General features: G+C 47.5%; 5 protein-coding genes across 5 annotated transcripts; 4 read left to right on the top strand and 1 right to left on the bottom strand.

Annotated features, from left to right (window-relative positions):
* Positions 1-323: 323 nt before the first annotated feature.
* On the top strand, positions 324-1751 carry F9C07_9569 (heterokaryon incompatibility protein-domain-containing protein; the record flags this gene model as incomplete). Its single annotated transcript, XM_041284953.2, has 1 exon — positions 324-1751. The coding sequence occupies one exon, from the start codon at positions 324-326 to the stop codon at positions 1749-1751; it is 1428 nt and encodes a 475-aa protein (XP_041142014.2).
* Positions 1752-2122: 371 nt separating this feature from the next.
* F9C07_2276792 (acetolactate synthase) lies at positions 2123-6047 on the top strand. Its single transcript, XM_071510205.1, has 14 exons — positions 2123-2899; positions 2949-2982; positions 3032-3081; positions 3131-3225; positions 3275-3420; positions 3470-3653; positions 3705-3774; positions 3825-4109; positions 4162-4212; positions 4265-4572; positions 4619-4719; positions 4770-4942; positions 5028-5190; positions 5238-6047. Exons 1-14 carry the CDS (start codon positions 2782-2784, stop codon positions 5263-5265), a joined length of 1806 nt encoding a protein of 601 aa, XP_071363499.1. The 5' UTR covers positions 2123-2781; the 3' UTR covers positions 5266-6047.
* Positions 6048-7181: 1134 nt separating this feature from the next.
* On the top strand, positions 7182-8861 carry F9C07_2276791 (protocatechuate 3,4-dioxygenase beta subunit). Its single transcript, XM_041290207.2, has 2 exons — positions 7182-7802; positions 7865-8861. The coding sequence occupies exons 1-2, from the start codon at positions 7552-7554 to the stop codon at positions 8550-8552; spliced, it is 939 nt and encodes a 312-aa protein (XP_041142012.1). The 5' UTR covers positions 7182-7551; the 3' UTR covers positions 8553-8861.
* A 973-nt stretch (positions 8862-9834) lies between these two features.
* Positions 9835-10635, top strand: F9C07_2276790 (uncharacterized protein; the record flags this gene model as incomplete). Its single annotated transcript, XM_071510204.1, has 2 exons — positions 9835-10007; positions 10355-10635. The coding sequence occupies exons 1-2, from the start codon at positions 9911-9913 to the stop codon at positions 10633-10635; spliced, it is 378 nt and encodes a 125-aa protein (XP_071363498.1). The 5' UTR covers positions 9835-9910.
* A 664-nt stretch (positions 10636-11299) lies between these two features.
* On the bottom strand, positions 11300-13175 carry F9C07_9565 (putative efflux pump antibiotic resistance protein; the record flags this gene model as incomplete). The annotated part of the gene is made up of 4 exons (XM_041290197.1): positions 11300-12349; positions 12407-12717; positions 12768-12843; positions 12900-13175. 4 exons carry the CDS (start codon positions 13173-13175, stop codon positions 11300-11302), a joined length of 1713 nt encoding a protein of 570 aa, XP_041142011.1.
* Positions 13176-13777: the final 602 nt, after the last annotated feature.

Below are 13777 nucleotides of genomic sequence, written 5' to 3'. Positions count from 1 at the left end.
TCATCCCGAGAGCGAAAGACGTGGTTTCCATACTGGGAGGACCAAGGATATTACAGAGCCCAACACACTTCCAACTATGGACGGATACGTGAATTGGAAGGAAATTCAGATGTGGATCCACTCAATCAATACAAGGTCGAACAGAGAGCTCTTTCAGCGACCGCAGAGGATGAAGGCCGTTGATGTCCTCCGAAACCGTCTCATCGAAGCGCCCGCAGACTGTGAGTATGTGGCACTCAGTTATGTCTATGGCAAAAACCAAAGGATAACACTACCGTCCTTACCCTATTTCCAGCGAGAGGATCTTCCTCTCACAATCCAAGATGCTTTTTCATGCCTGCAACCAAATGGGAATGCAATATCTTTGGGTTGATCCGCTTTGCATCAACCAGAGCGATGAAACTGAAAAGATGAACCAGATAAACCAAATGGATCGTATTTACGCATGCGCTCTTTGCACATTAGTTGCATTGGCAGGCAAAGATTCAAACTATGGCTTACCGGGAGTAACTAGGCCTCGCTCCTGGGCTCATGAGACCGTGCAGATAGGTGATCTCACTCTAGCTACCCGAGCACCAAGTCTGGCAACGTGTATAGACTGCAGCACGTGGTCTACGAGAGGATGGACCCTTCAAGAAGCAATGCTTTCCCCACGGCTTCTCTACTTTACTGAGTATGGCACTTACCAGGAGTATCCAGATCCAGGAGTGAAGTTCGAGTCCAACGCACTCTGCGAGCCTGTTACAACATATAACTTTCCAACAGTAGACAAGCATTGGAGTGTAGTGGAACAGTACACGACCCGACATTTAACATTTCCATCCGACGCTCTGTGTGCCATCTCTGCAGTCTTACGCGCGATGCATGGAGATGAAGGCGTTTATTATGGGTTACCAATTTCCCAGATGGACCAAGCTGTTGTCTGGGTGCCCACAGGCAACGGTTCGAATACCAAGAGAGACAGATTTCCTTCTGGGTCATGGGTGTCTCATGACGGGAACATAATGCATCCGCATGTGTTAGCTGGACTCGCAATCTGGATGACTCCCAAGCATGGATCAAAAAGTGGGCTTAGCATCTGTAAGCCTGAGGCTCGGATAGGGAGGTCCAGTTTTGGTACACGCAATGCAATTGATATAGCAGCAGCCTGGCTGGAAGGCTGCATCTCAAGCCAATTCCCAATTGACCCGTGGTTCAATAGTGAGACAGTCTATGCTCTGGATGCTAGGTGGCCGACGTATGAGGCGTTCTGGGTGGATGCCTTTGGTGGATTCGCAAATGATAACATCAACCTTATAGAACACTGCGAGCTGGCTCCCGGCCACATCCTTGTCTATGGCCAGGTCGCACAGTTTACATTGGACACCTGCAAGTTTGGTAAAAGGCGCGACATGTTCATCATCCGGTCCAGAGCTGGAATACCATCTGGTGCCATTTGGATATCCGCATATAACGAAACCGCGCCTATGAACACCACTAGAGAATTTGTTGCATTATCAATAGGAGACGGGGCAATTTTGGGTCCTGCCTTAGACTTGGCATTTGAGAAGAGATTTACAGAGAACCCCGACCTGGACGATTTTGAGTTACAATACCTGTACGGGAATGCAGAAATCCTTCCTGTTTTGAATGCAATGATGGTTGAAAGAAACCCAGAGTCTAATATCGCCCGCCGCCTTGGGATAGGGACGATATTTCTCAAGGAATGGGCCGATGCAGATCGAGAGTTCAAAACCCTTGTTCTTGAATGAAACGCAGCGTTCTTCTCCTTGAACTCTGTTTCTTTTCTCTGTTTTTGTCACACAGAGCTACGTGTTTTCAGCGTAAGCCTTACATACTGGATTACTCATTTGCCCAATTACTGAGTAGCTTCACTAATTGGTTTATCAATGGTTGAGAGCCGGAGTCTATCCAACTAGTAACTGGCGCCGACTTGGGCTTCCGTATTTAACAGGGCAAGCACCCAGTTCATAACTGCAGTAAGTTACAGCTATAACAACGAGACGCTTTCATGGTGTATAACCTTCTGCAATCATTAAACTGATACATACGACCATAGGGTGTGGAGAACAGGGCTTCCCGTCCGCTCAGCCGTACTTGAGCCACACGCCGGGAGGTTAGTAGTTGGGTGGGTGACCACCAGCGAATCCCTCCTGTTGTATGTTTTTTTGTTCTTCTTTATCCACATAAATAGATCTTTTTGGAATGTTGGTCCAGCTCGGTTGGTGCACTTAGAGGGGTTATCCCTTTTGAGTGGTACCTTGGGGCTGCATTAAGATGCAAGACTGCGGCGTTACTTATTGAAATGATCTCTAGGATAGAGGGCTACCAAATCTTATACCCAGTATACCCTCTACCATATATTTCATATTAATGGAATAAATCCGAGTACATATACCGGGATTTACCGGGGGTATTTATATCAATATATCCCTAATTGCCGCCACAATTGCATTCAACCCAAATTACTTCTACTAAATGTATTCACCACCGAATGTAAACAACCCTCACAAATTGACAGGGGTGCGAATGGACAGCGACGAATCGGGACCATTGATAAAGGCCCCCCCATCGTATATGCGGGGTCCGAACCCTACCACCGCGGATTTCCATCTCATATCTTGAAACGGTTGGCTCTCGGGAAGTCGAAGAACACAGCGTCGGACACGTGCTCACTTGGCATGTCGATCTTTAGGACGCCTTAAACGTTATATATATCCCTCGCTGTTTTTCAGGAATGTGAAAGTGTTAGCACGAACTAGATTGGCAGCAGACAATATAATGGAATTTAGAAGTGGAGAGTCGGCGAACCCTAGAAAAAGGCCACATCGTGCTGACGATGAGAATGTTGAAGATAGTGGGACGGCCACGGCTGCGGAAGGCTTCTTTGAAGCGCTTTGTATGTAAATCTGCGATGGTTGAGGTAATGGAGCTAATAGCTTTCGAAGCGGAGGCTGGCGTTACCAATTGTTTTGTCAATCTGTAAGTATTCCGGTATGTATGTTCATTATGCGTGTCTAACACACAACAGAGGAAGCGATCATCCGGCCATGTTGGAAGCGATGATCAAGGCAAAGCAAGGTGCGACGTATTTGGTACTCTTAATGAACAAAAGACTTAGACATAACAGAAAATTCGTCCAAATTCCCGACGATAATCACTTGTCCCTCAGAATTAGTCGCCCTGTCAGCTGCTCTAGGGTATGCTCAGGTCACGGGAATTCCGGTGAGATATATCAAGTGTTAATCCACGCTCCTGTTCTGAATCAATTTAGCAATGTGTCATTGTGCACGTGGACTGTGGTACTCTCGCTATGGGACAATCCATCCATAACGCCTCAGTGGGCAGGGTGCCTGTTTTATGTTTTGCTGGACTAAGCCCCTTCACCCAGAATGGCGAGCTTCTCGGCTCAAGGACGGAGTATGAAGTACGGGAAGTACGGTTTTCAGCTCAGCTGACACTGATGTAGGTTCATTCATTGGTTGCAAGATGTGCCCGACCAGGCGGCAATTCTTCGGCAGTATTGCAGGTACTCTGGTGAGATCAAGACTGGCCGTAATATCAAAGAGATGGTCTATAGAGCTTTGCATTTTGCAATGTCCGACTCCAAGGGACCAGTATATCTTACGGCAGCGAGAGAGGTCCTCGAAGAAGTGCGCACTACCATCTAGTTTAAAAGCAAAACTGCTAACCGAAATATTTAGCACGTGGACAGGCGATTCCTTGGGGAGGAGATACTCAGTCCAATTGTTCCCAGCGCATTGCCTGAATCAGGTCAGACGTACTTTGTAAAGCCCTGTTTGGACTATTGCTGACGGCATCAGAGGTTGAATTGATTGGAAGCACGCTCATAAACGCCAAGAAACCACTTGTTATCGCAGGGTATCTCGGTCGTAATCCGCAAGCGCCACCATTGTTAGCAGAGCTTTGCGACAAGCTACCAATAAGCGTTCTTGAGTCAGTTGGGTCCGACATGTCCATGCGTACAGATCATGAAGCCTATCTTGGTGTTACCATTACCACACACCCGGCGGTCTGCGAGGCGGATGTAATCTTGATCCTGGACTGCGACGTACCTTGGATTCCTACTGCTGGAAAACCACAGAAGGGTAGGAGACTCGCGCCCAAGCTCAGTAGACTAACTACTAATAGACTGTCTAGGCACGACAGTCTTTCACCTTGATGTCGATCCCCTGAAGCAACAAATGCCACGTATGTACCCACTCCACAGCATTTGGCTGCCTTATTGATCACCTGTAACTAGTATTCTCGATCAACGCAACCCGCAGGCTGAAAGTTAGTTGTGAGATTGCACTCCGGCAACTAAACGCCTATATCGATAAGCAAGGCATTGAAAAGACGAATTATGCTACGGCATTCGAGGCACGCGCGAATCGTTACTTGCGCCGGAAAGAGAATCTACGAGCCTTGGAGTCTCCTTCACAGGACGGCGCGATCCGTGTTCCATACCTCGCCTCCAGACTGCGACACCACCTTCCGGAAGATACTGTTTACCTTGTTGAAGCCGTCAGCAACGCAGGTCTAATCATTCAGCACCTTAACTTGACACAGGTATTTTACCTGCCTGATTATCCGATACCCGTTAACACAGCTTTAGCCAGGAACACTCGTCGGAAGCGGCGCCGGTGGCCTCGGGTGGGGAGGCGGAGCGGCATTAGGTGTCAAGCTGGCCAAGCCCGGCGCATTCATCTGTGCAATGTGAGTATTGATGATCACACCGTGATAGCAATAGTCTGACGACGCGATAGCGTTGGGGATGGAACATTCCTCTTCTCGCAAATGGAGAGTGTCTACTGGATTGCTAGGCGGTATGATCTCCCATTTCTCCTAGTTGTGCTAAACAATGGAGGATGGAACGCACCGAAGGTGTCCGCATTGCTTGTGCACCAGGATGGGTTGTCTTCAAAGTCGAATAGGCGAGGTTAGTCCATCACTGCTTTATTCGCTGTCGAGGAATAAACATCGCCAAAAGCTCAACGCCACACAGCTAACAGAGTATGGCTTAGATCTTAATATATCATTCGAGCCATCACCTGATTACCCAGGGATTGCCACTGCGGCAGGTACGGCTTGGGGTATTACAGTGAAAGAACAAGAAAAGCTAGACTCAGCTATTCAAGAAGCTGCCAATGTAGTCCGAGGAGGCAAATGTGCAGTCATTGAAGTTTCGTAAGTGGCACGCGAGGCTTTAACTACAACAGAGCTAATAACTGCAGAGTTCCGTCGATTTGGAAAGAAAATTGAGCAAGATAGATGCTGTTAAACGCTGCTGATGCTGCCTGGGTGGCTTGAATTGACATTGTGTTTAACTTGCTGTAGTGTGATATTCACCCTAATTGATGCAAGATTTTTATGATTAACAAATGGCCCCCAAGAAGCAGTGTCATGAAAGCAAACATGAATAATAAAATAATCTCCAGATACAGCTAACCAGCAAGCATGAGCCATAGTAGGGCAATATTATAGCAACGCATCGCAATCCGGTCAAATAAAGATCATAGAGCCACGAATTCACCTGAGTAGACTGTCCACTAATTTAGCCTTGAAAAATTCAGTAGCCCCTGGTGTCTCAGACCATGCTGCGTAATTCAAAGTCATAGCTAGGGCCATGGCATCGATTTTATGCCATGACGTCGGGGGCTCGCTATACCATGCATCTAGAACATAATTTCCACACGTAAGCTTCCACCATATAATAGGATCACTCTTCTGAACTTCCCTAAACAAAATGTCGACTTGTTCCTCTAACCCGTGAATCAGCTTCTGGCGTGCTTCATCATTCAAGGCTCTGCGATTTGTGGCAACGACCGAACTCCGAGGTACGTATGACAGTATCATCTCAAATATCTCAAGAGGAAATGTAGTGCCAAGCGCGAAAACTACTTGATCTAGCCTTTTGTACTAGTTATTTGGAGATAAAGTCCGACTTTGACTTGCCCATGTTATAACAGAATCATAACCAACGGTGTCAAGCTGCTATACCCGATTTGGAACGCTAGACCTAGATGGGAAAACGGACCCCATCGGTCGGACGGTCAGTATCTGCCGCACCTTTGTCAAGGGAGGCCAGCCGTTGCGCATACCGCCTACCTACTCCAGATGTCTGTGTGCAGCAAATTTCTGATTTGCTACGCTTAAAAAATCTCTAACTCCTTCAACTCCAATCAGAATGAAATTAAGCGTAGGAATAATTGTGTACATAATTTTAATAGCTCAATAGAGGACTCTGCAGCCTTACGGCAAGGCAGTGGAAACTAGATCAACTACTACGCATGAAGGATATATATTCCGTAACGGATCAGTGTCCGTAGCAGATTGGAACTTTGGGATTCCTTCGCAATACTTGACTCTTCCTTTTTTAATTCCTGGATGCTACAAGGGATATAGATGACGAGACATCACTAAGCATCATAGACTTCGATGTGCAAAAGTCTGAAGGGCAACCGTCGTGAAATAGCAATGCACATATGTGACAACCCCGGAACATCCGGTTAGATCCTCGATCAACAACAGTTCTAAACCAATTGAAACCCAGTCTAAAGATTACGGAGACTCTCGGTACCAATTGTATGCGAGAAAAGAAATCATAAAAAAAAATCCACTCGTTTCCGCCTCGACGCCTCTGGGGAATTCAATCAGCCGCTCATGAGAGCTACTATGACTTTGCAAGTGGCGGGATGATCGCTGTTCATGTGGATTTTGGAGCGTCCGCCACTGATTCTGGAACTGTGGGATTATACTAAGTTTTGAAATCTATGGGACAGTGGCAGTAATTTCACTAGTATAACCAATCAAACAACATGAGAAATGAAGCTGTCGAAGTGTGCCAGAGAAACGACAGTCAGGGTCCTCGGGCCGGCAGAAGGTCCGGGGAAGGATGATTCTGCCTTTCACCGCCTTCCCAGTAGAGTGCGTTGCCTTCTCGGACCGTAGTTCTTCCAGGGGAAATGGCCATCCATGATCACGCGGGTGCGCGACCCCGCGTTTGTCAGATCACGGCTGGCACGTGCCGGGTCGTGGGTCGGGTGTTCAGATCGGCAAGGTAGGCAACCAATCATGTCTTGGACATAGAAATCCAGCGGCCCGGGGACGAATCCCGGGGTAGCGAGAGGACTTACCCGCGGGTAAATTCAGATCCGGCGCCTACCGCCCTCAGCCAACGTCGTTTCCCTAACAGTTCTGATATTGACGTCTCTGCGATCCAGTTGACCCAAAAACCACTACTAGTCGGCTGTTAAACTTTGACAGTTGCCAAACTGAAGAGATCAGACCATAAAAAAAAAATGGACCAATCCAGTCGGCACCTCTCAACGGGATATTTTTGGTCCAACACGGTTGCCCACCCCCCACAAGGATGAGGAGCCGAAAAGATTTGCCGTCGGCATCCCTAACTATCCAGACTTGCCTGAGATCGTGTATATAGACCTTCGACGTCCTCGCTATGTTCGCTCTTTCATCCATCCAGTCTACCTTCGTCCAACCCCCTCTGAACTGTCTTCTTGACATCCATCCACCCATACATCATACACAATGCCTTCCAACCGCCAGTTCGACCCCAACTTCACTCCCTATGTGATCAACTCCATGGGACCCAAGACCCCCGAGCGCACTCGTGTGCTCCTGGGCGCTCTCATCAAGCACATCCACGATTTCGCCCGCGAGGTCGAGCTCACCCCCGCCGAATGGATGCTTGGTGTCGAGTTCATCAACTCCATCGGCAAGATCAGCACTCCCATCCGGAACGAGTGCCACCGTATCTGCGACGTGATCGGTCTGGAATCGTAAGTCGAATCTACATGGTGATCTCCACCATAGTACAAAACAAACTAACGAATTCCATCAGCCTTGTCGATGAGATCGCCAACAAGATCGTCACCGAAGACGGTGTCTCCCCCACCTCCAACGTCATCCTCGGTCCCTTCTGGTCCCCCAACGCTCCCTTCCGCGAGCTCGGCGACAGCATCATCCAGGACCCCAACCCTAACGGCAAGGTCACCTACATGCACGGTGTCCTCAGGGACATGGAGACCGGCAAGCCCATCGAGGGCGCCGTCCTCGACATCTGGCAAGCTTCCGCCAACGGCCAGTACGACTTCCAGGACCCCAACCAGACCGAGAACAACCTGCGCGGCAAGTTCCGCTCCAACGAGAAGGGCGAGTTCTGGTGGTACTGCTACCACCCCACCCCTTACTCCCTGCCCACCGACGGCCCCGCCGGTGTTCTCCTCAACCTCATGGACCGCTCCCCCATGCGTCCCGCTCACATCCATCTCATGATCACCCACCCCGACTACGCCACCGTTATCAACCAGATCTACCCCAGCGACGACCCTCATCTGGACATCGACTCCGTCTTCGCCGTCAAGGACGACCTTGTTGTGGACTTCAAGCCCAAGACCGATGACCCCAAGGCCAGCCTCGACCTCGAGTACAACGTCAAGCTGGCCCTCAAGAAGCACCACCCCAACCCCAACTCCGCTCCCCCTGTGTCCTCATTCGAGCGCTTCAACAAGGGCCAGAACAAGCTGTAAACAGCTTCACCGGATTATCTTCTAATGATTTTGATGTATAGTACAGCATTTTCTTTTTTGAAACTTCAGCGAGTTTTCAGTGTTCTACAGATGGACAAGTGATGCATAACATATCTTCGGATGTTGCTTAACGGGTGACGCCGGCGTCGCTAGGGGTAGTGGAGGATGAGGAATTAGAAAAATTTGCCCCCATGAGCTTTGCTCGGGCCGTCATGGCGATCATTGTATATAGGGTGATTTTTATATATCCTTGTTCAATTGCATTGCATCTTCAAAAGCAACCTTCCTGCAAATTTATCCGTAATGACACATAGAATTCTTGGTTCAACATCGTGTTCTCAGTATCTTAGATCTTGGAGTGAGCTATCTAAGAGACAAGAAAAGTGATTGAATCGTTTTATCTTGAATTGACTGGCAGGGAGATGAGATGCTCCCTTGAGACAAGCTCATGCAAAGAATCTCATAGCGCTACGTAGGTCATTAAGAAATCCAACGCTTGCATAGTTGAACAACTTTCCATACTGGAAGCCCACAAATAAACCGATAACCAAACAACACCACAGCACAACATATTAGAAACAACACACAAACAGAATTTCCCTAAGCACAGAAAACCTAGTAAACTATCACTAGTACCTCTACACTAGCCTCTCCAATAGTGTCCCACCCCAGAACCCAAGCCATGAAGTACAAATAAACCATATTTTAGGCCCAAAGCTAGTGCTCAGTGATTAGCATACTATACTATACTAAAACAAGTTAAACTATACCCCAAGCGTTCTATCATCTGAAACTAGGCCGGATATATATAGCCATATCGGCAAAACAATCTTCAGCCGGAAATTCGAAACGTGGCGTGATTCATGCACCGCTCCATCACCCGCATAAAGTCTGAATCGCCTGTACACCCGTGATGGTCTCATATGTGGTTGGTGAAGGTGAACTACCGTGTCACTTATACATGGTATCCATTGCTTTCTGTGTCATTAGCTGTGTTCTGGACTAGAATGGTGGGTCGAGCTGTGTCCGTGATAATCTGGTTTACTTGGAGGTTTGGGGCATGGGAGGAGATGGTAGATGAAACATTGGTTTCGAAGATGGCCTGAGGGTTTCTAGTATTTGTAATGAGGATTTGTGTACGATGTTCTCATCAAAGTCGGTATATGGCATGTGCAGTCCATTAATTTGTAGTTAATGACGGATAAATATATTAAACCCCCAACTTCAGCGAGACTATGCTGCAGACAGGATGAGGAAGAAGGAATATTCTAGAAAATGAGAGACTGCTTCCTAGCCATAGAATACTGTGATGAGCTGCATTGGCAAGGCAGCGAAGGTCCGAAAGCCTAGCCCTACGAATGCTGCTTGTTCTTCCGAGTCAGTGCACTCTTACCGCATTTGGTAAGTATGCCTCTGCAAAACAATTGCTATCGGATAGTGATACATTGATGGAATGTTTGTTTAAATGTATCTCAGGCTACTAGAGACATATGCCTACGCGAGATTGCTAGTTTCATCCTATTTATTCGACTATTGTAGCACCCCTAGATGCTTTACAACTAATTCAGAATCATAACATCTCCATCCAATTCTGGAATCCGAAAATAAAGCTTTCCCACCGCTATCTCAAACTATCTTGGCAGCTCCAACTCATTGGCATTTCCTAACCATGATCCGGAGTAATACGTCTTCTACTATAATACATTGCTCCGACGATGAAGAAATTTAAAATCCCATCTTCGACTTAGCAGAGTACTGAGACTTATATGCAGTGAAACACCTTATTGATACCACCAACGCAGATATTAACTGTGCGAACGACGAAGATGACACACCCCTCCAGCTCGCAGCCAGGAATGGCCAAAGCGCGGTCGTAGAACTATTGGTCTATATCATATCGCTCACCGGGTGCCAATACCCCGATCAAAGTTTTACGCCACTCCTGCTGGCGGCCATATATGGACAAGAGTCCGTAGTGAAAATGCTACTTGAACAAGGCGCGGATGAAGTTGAATGGTGTGAATGGAACGTTGAAGCTAATGACCTGGGAAAGAGAAAAATGGCTTCCTGTCATCCATTTTGACTGGCTGTGCGTGTCAGATGGTTCTGGGCTTGGTGCGCTCGAGTAGCCGATTCGAAAGACATTCACTTAAATAAAAGCTAAAAAAGCTCCTGTGATACGATAGGTTGTATGGAGGGCTGTCTCGGTTGGAACAGGGTAGTTGCTCTTTTTAAGGCATCCTCAGCCGTAACTGTCAGTTTGATTTGAAGAACTGTTTATGATACGGTAAATACGTGAAAGTCAACAATTACCTAGTCTCTTCTAGGATCTGCAAATGACGCTTGATTCCCTAGACGCCTTGACGAGATCTCGTAGTATCGAGGAAGCTCATCGTTCGATGAAACATACCCCTTGAACTAGAAACCCTTATGCTTACTAGCACTGGGCCTCGGCAAAACCTATTCTACTACGCAAAGCAGTTGAGATGACAAGTAGTTGACCCAAGGAGGTCTGACACCAAAAGTCCACCAATGCTCCATAGATGAGCAATTTATATACATCATTTGGCCGAATTAGGTAGTTCCTTAATAAGGTATTAATGGAAATAGGCCAGGTGCATACTATGGATTATATATTTTTGGGTTACTCATAAGGTCAAAAACTGAAGAGATATTCAGCCGGTAGTATAGCTCGAGGTAGTCTAACACACACCCTGTCCTGTGCAAGAAAGCTAAGACCGCGCACGTTACTCTTCAAGCCCTTGGTCCGTATCATGTGTTTGATCAATACTATACTCCTTCGTGAAGAGACTCAGAATACCCCCAACAGCTGTGCAGACGCAGCAGAAAATCCAGACAGCCCGCAGGCTGTCTGTGTACGCTTGGCGGAGATCATCCTTGTTCTGCGATGCTGGTACCGTCTGCATCTTTCCCACCAATGCAACCGCATTGTGGCTTATCTTCTTTGCCATAGGTGCCAATGCCGGGTACTTCTGCAAGTTCGCCTCCATACGATTCTGAAAGATCACGCCGCCAATGGCTACACCCAGCGACTGCCCAAATGCACGAAAGAAGCTGAAAAGCGCAGTCGCAGTAGCTAAATGGCGAGTCTCCGAGCAAGCCTGAATGGCATACGCGATACTTGTCACAAGTGCACCTAGGCCTAGGCCTGGGATTGCGATAAGAGAGATCCAAATAGCCCCCTTCGTTGTTCTATTAAAATAGCAGAGGACACCGAAGCCTAGTGTAGCGACGGCCCAACCGATCCAGATGAGAATGCGGTAGCGCCCCGATACCACCGCAATAATCCCCGACGCGCAAGCGCTCGGCGCAATGGCAAAGGCAAGTGGTAGAGCTGCAACCCCGGCAGGAAGAGGCTTGAGTCCATGAACTGCTTCCCCATAAAGGGGAAGATAATACAGGATACACCAGAGTGTAAGCCCTTGCAACACCGTGCCAATATAATTGATTAATAAAGAGTGGTTATCAATCCCTGACACTTGCAAAATTGGGTCTTTGGGGATATGGGTCTCGTAGCCCATCACCCCGATGATGCCAATAGTCCCAATGATCAAAGGTACTAACACCCTCCAAGAATGCCAGGCATACATCACTCCGCCCCAGCTGAGAGCCACCAAGAAAGATGCAGTACTGCATACGAAGAGGACTAATCCGACCGTATCAAAATTTTTGAGCTTCTCGCGCCTGGTCGTCTTCTTGGTCTTGATTTTCAAGTATATTACTATTAGCGGGATTGACAGAGCTGCAAACGGAATATTGATATAAAAGATCCATCGCTATGCACTTGGAATTAGAAATAATCTGTAAGCTTAGAATGATGGTATTCCACTCACCCAGTCCGAATTCGTTGAGAAACCACCTCCCATTATAGGTCCGATCACAGATCCGACGCTCCACATTGATCCCAGAACACCCCAGTATGCACCTCGCAGTCGGAACGGGACCATGTCAGTGACAGATACCTCACTTAGTGCAATAATGCCACCCCCGCCGGTTCCCTGAATGGAGCGGCCCACCAGCATCTGGGTGAAGTTTGTCGCTACTCCAGACACGATAGTCCCCACGAGGAAAAAGATGACAGCAATGACTATCAAAAGTTGGCGACCAAAAGCACTTGATAGAGATGTAAATATTAGCTGGCAACCTGTCGACTGTTAGCATTTCCGTTTGATATTCATTGTTGGTTATACTTACAGGCAGAACACAAGACAAATGAGGTTCCGCTCCAGAAGGCCTCAATGGCCGAGCCACCTAACTCTTCAGTAACAACCTTTATATGTTAGCACATGCTCCAGATAATCCAAGAAATTCCAGATCGAATCTTACCGGAAGTGCAATTGACAGAGAGGCAGCTTCGAGTGCTACCATCAAAGTCAATAGGCACAGTGGGAAGAAGGCCAATGTGACTTTACGATCAATCCAGAATTGAAGCTTCTTTCCCTCGGGGCCATTGTCACGTTCGTCAGCAGCCCGACGGGCAGATGCTCCATGGCGACTATCAGGAATTGACTGAGCGTATTGTATTTGAGTCGTCGAGAGCTTTGAAGGACTGGCTTCCAACGACGATAGGAGAAGGTCAGGATTGGGATCTGTCTCTGTCATTGTATACGAGTAGACCGAAATCGCTATTGTCCGAAGATGACAGCTCCTAAGGTAAAAAGAGGTTATTCGCCGTTCTCTCTTTCGACGTCCTGTCTTTCACTTTTCTCCTTTACTCTTTGGTAGTTTTGTTGCTGGGTGATCAGATTGCCGAGTACCAGGATTTTCCCAAAAAAAAAAAAAGGGAAAAAAAAAAAAAAAGCAGCGCAAATACAGACGGGGCATCTAGATCGGGAAAAATATCTCGTTCTAGACCTGGAATGTTACCTGTAGGTGAAAAGAGTAGAAACTAAGAGATACAGATCGGTATGAAGCCCCCTTGCTTTACCTACATACATCCTCCGGCTATCTATGCAAGCGTTACCCAAACAGTAAATACCGTTAAATATTTGTCAATCATATGACAAAGTGTGGTTATGCACTTATCTAGGTGGAGTATCGTGCTCTAGGAAGTGCCACCTTACGCAGCAAGGGTGTTACTAGCTTATTGCTCCTGCAATGATCCCTTGAATACCACGGAGGAGTTTTCACCCCTATACCCCGTAGCTGAGTCCTGACCTCTCTCACTTTACCAGACTTAGGCTCTGATACTTCTCATCTGAAGA

Source organism: Aspergillus flavus, chromosome 2 (assembly GCF_009017415.1).
Source record: "Aspergillus flavus chromosome 2, complete sequence".
In the NCBI taxonomy this organism is placed as follows: domain Eukaryota; kingdom Fungi; phylum Ascomycota; class Eurotiomycetes; order Eurotiales; family Aspergillaceae; genus Aspergillus; species Aspergillus flavus.
This window is presented reverse-complemented; position numbering and strand designations above follow the sequence as displayed.

Excerpts from the sequence above, each read along its gene's own strand:
- F9C07_2276792 (XM_071510205.1), top strand. The coding sequence starts at position 2,782 with ATGGAATTTAGAAGTGGAGAGTCGGCGAACCCTAGAAAAAGGCCACAT. Across the intron at positions 3,654-3,704 it reads CGAGAGAGGTCCTCGAAGAA|CACGTGGACAGGCGATTCCT; the intron begins GTGCGCACTACC and ends CGAAATATTTAG. Across the intron at positions 3,775-3,824 it reads CAGCGCATTGCCTGAATCAG|AGGTTGAATTGATTGGAAGC; the intron begins GTCAGACGTACT and ends TGACGGCATCAG.
- F9C07_2276791 (XM_041290207.2), top strand. The coding sequence starts at position 7,552 with ATGCCTTCCAACCGCCAGTTCGACCCCAACTTCACTCCCTATGTGATC. Across the intron at positions 7,803-7,864 it reads GACGTGATCGGTCTGGAATC|CCTTGTCGATGAGATCGCCA; the intron begins GTAAGTCGAATC and ends GAATTCCATCAG.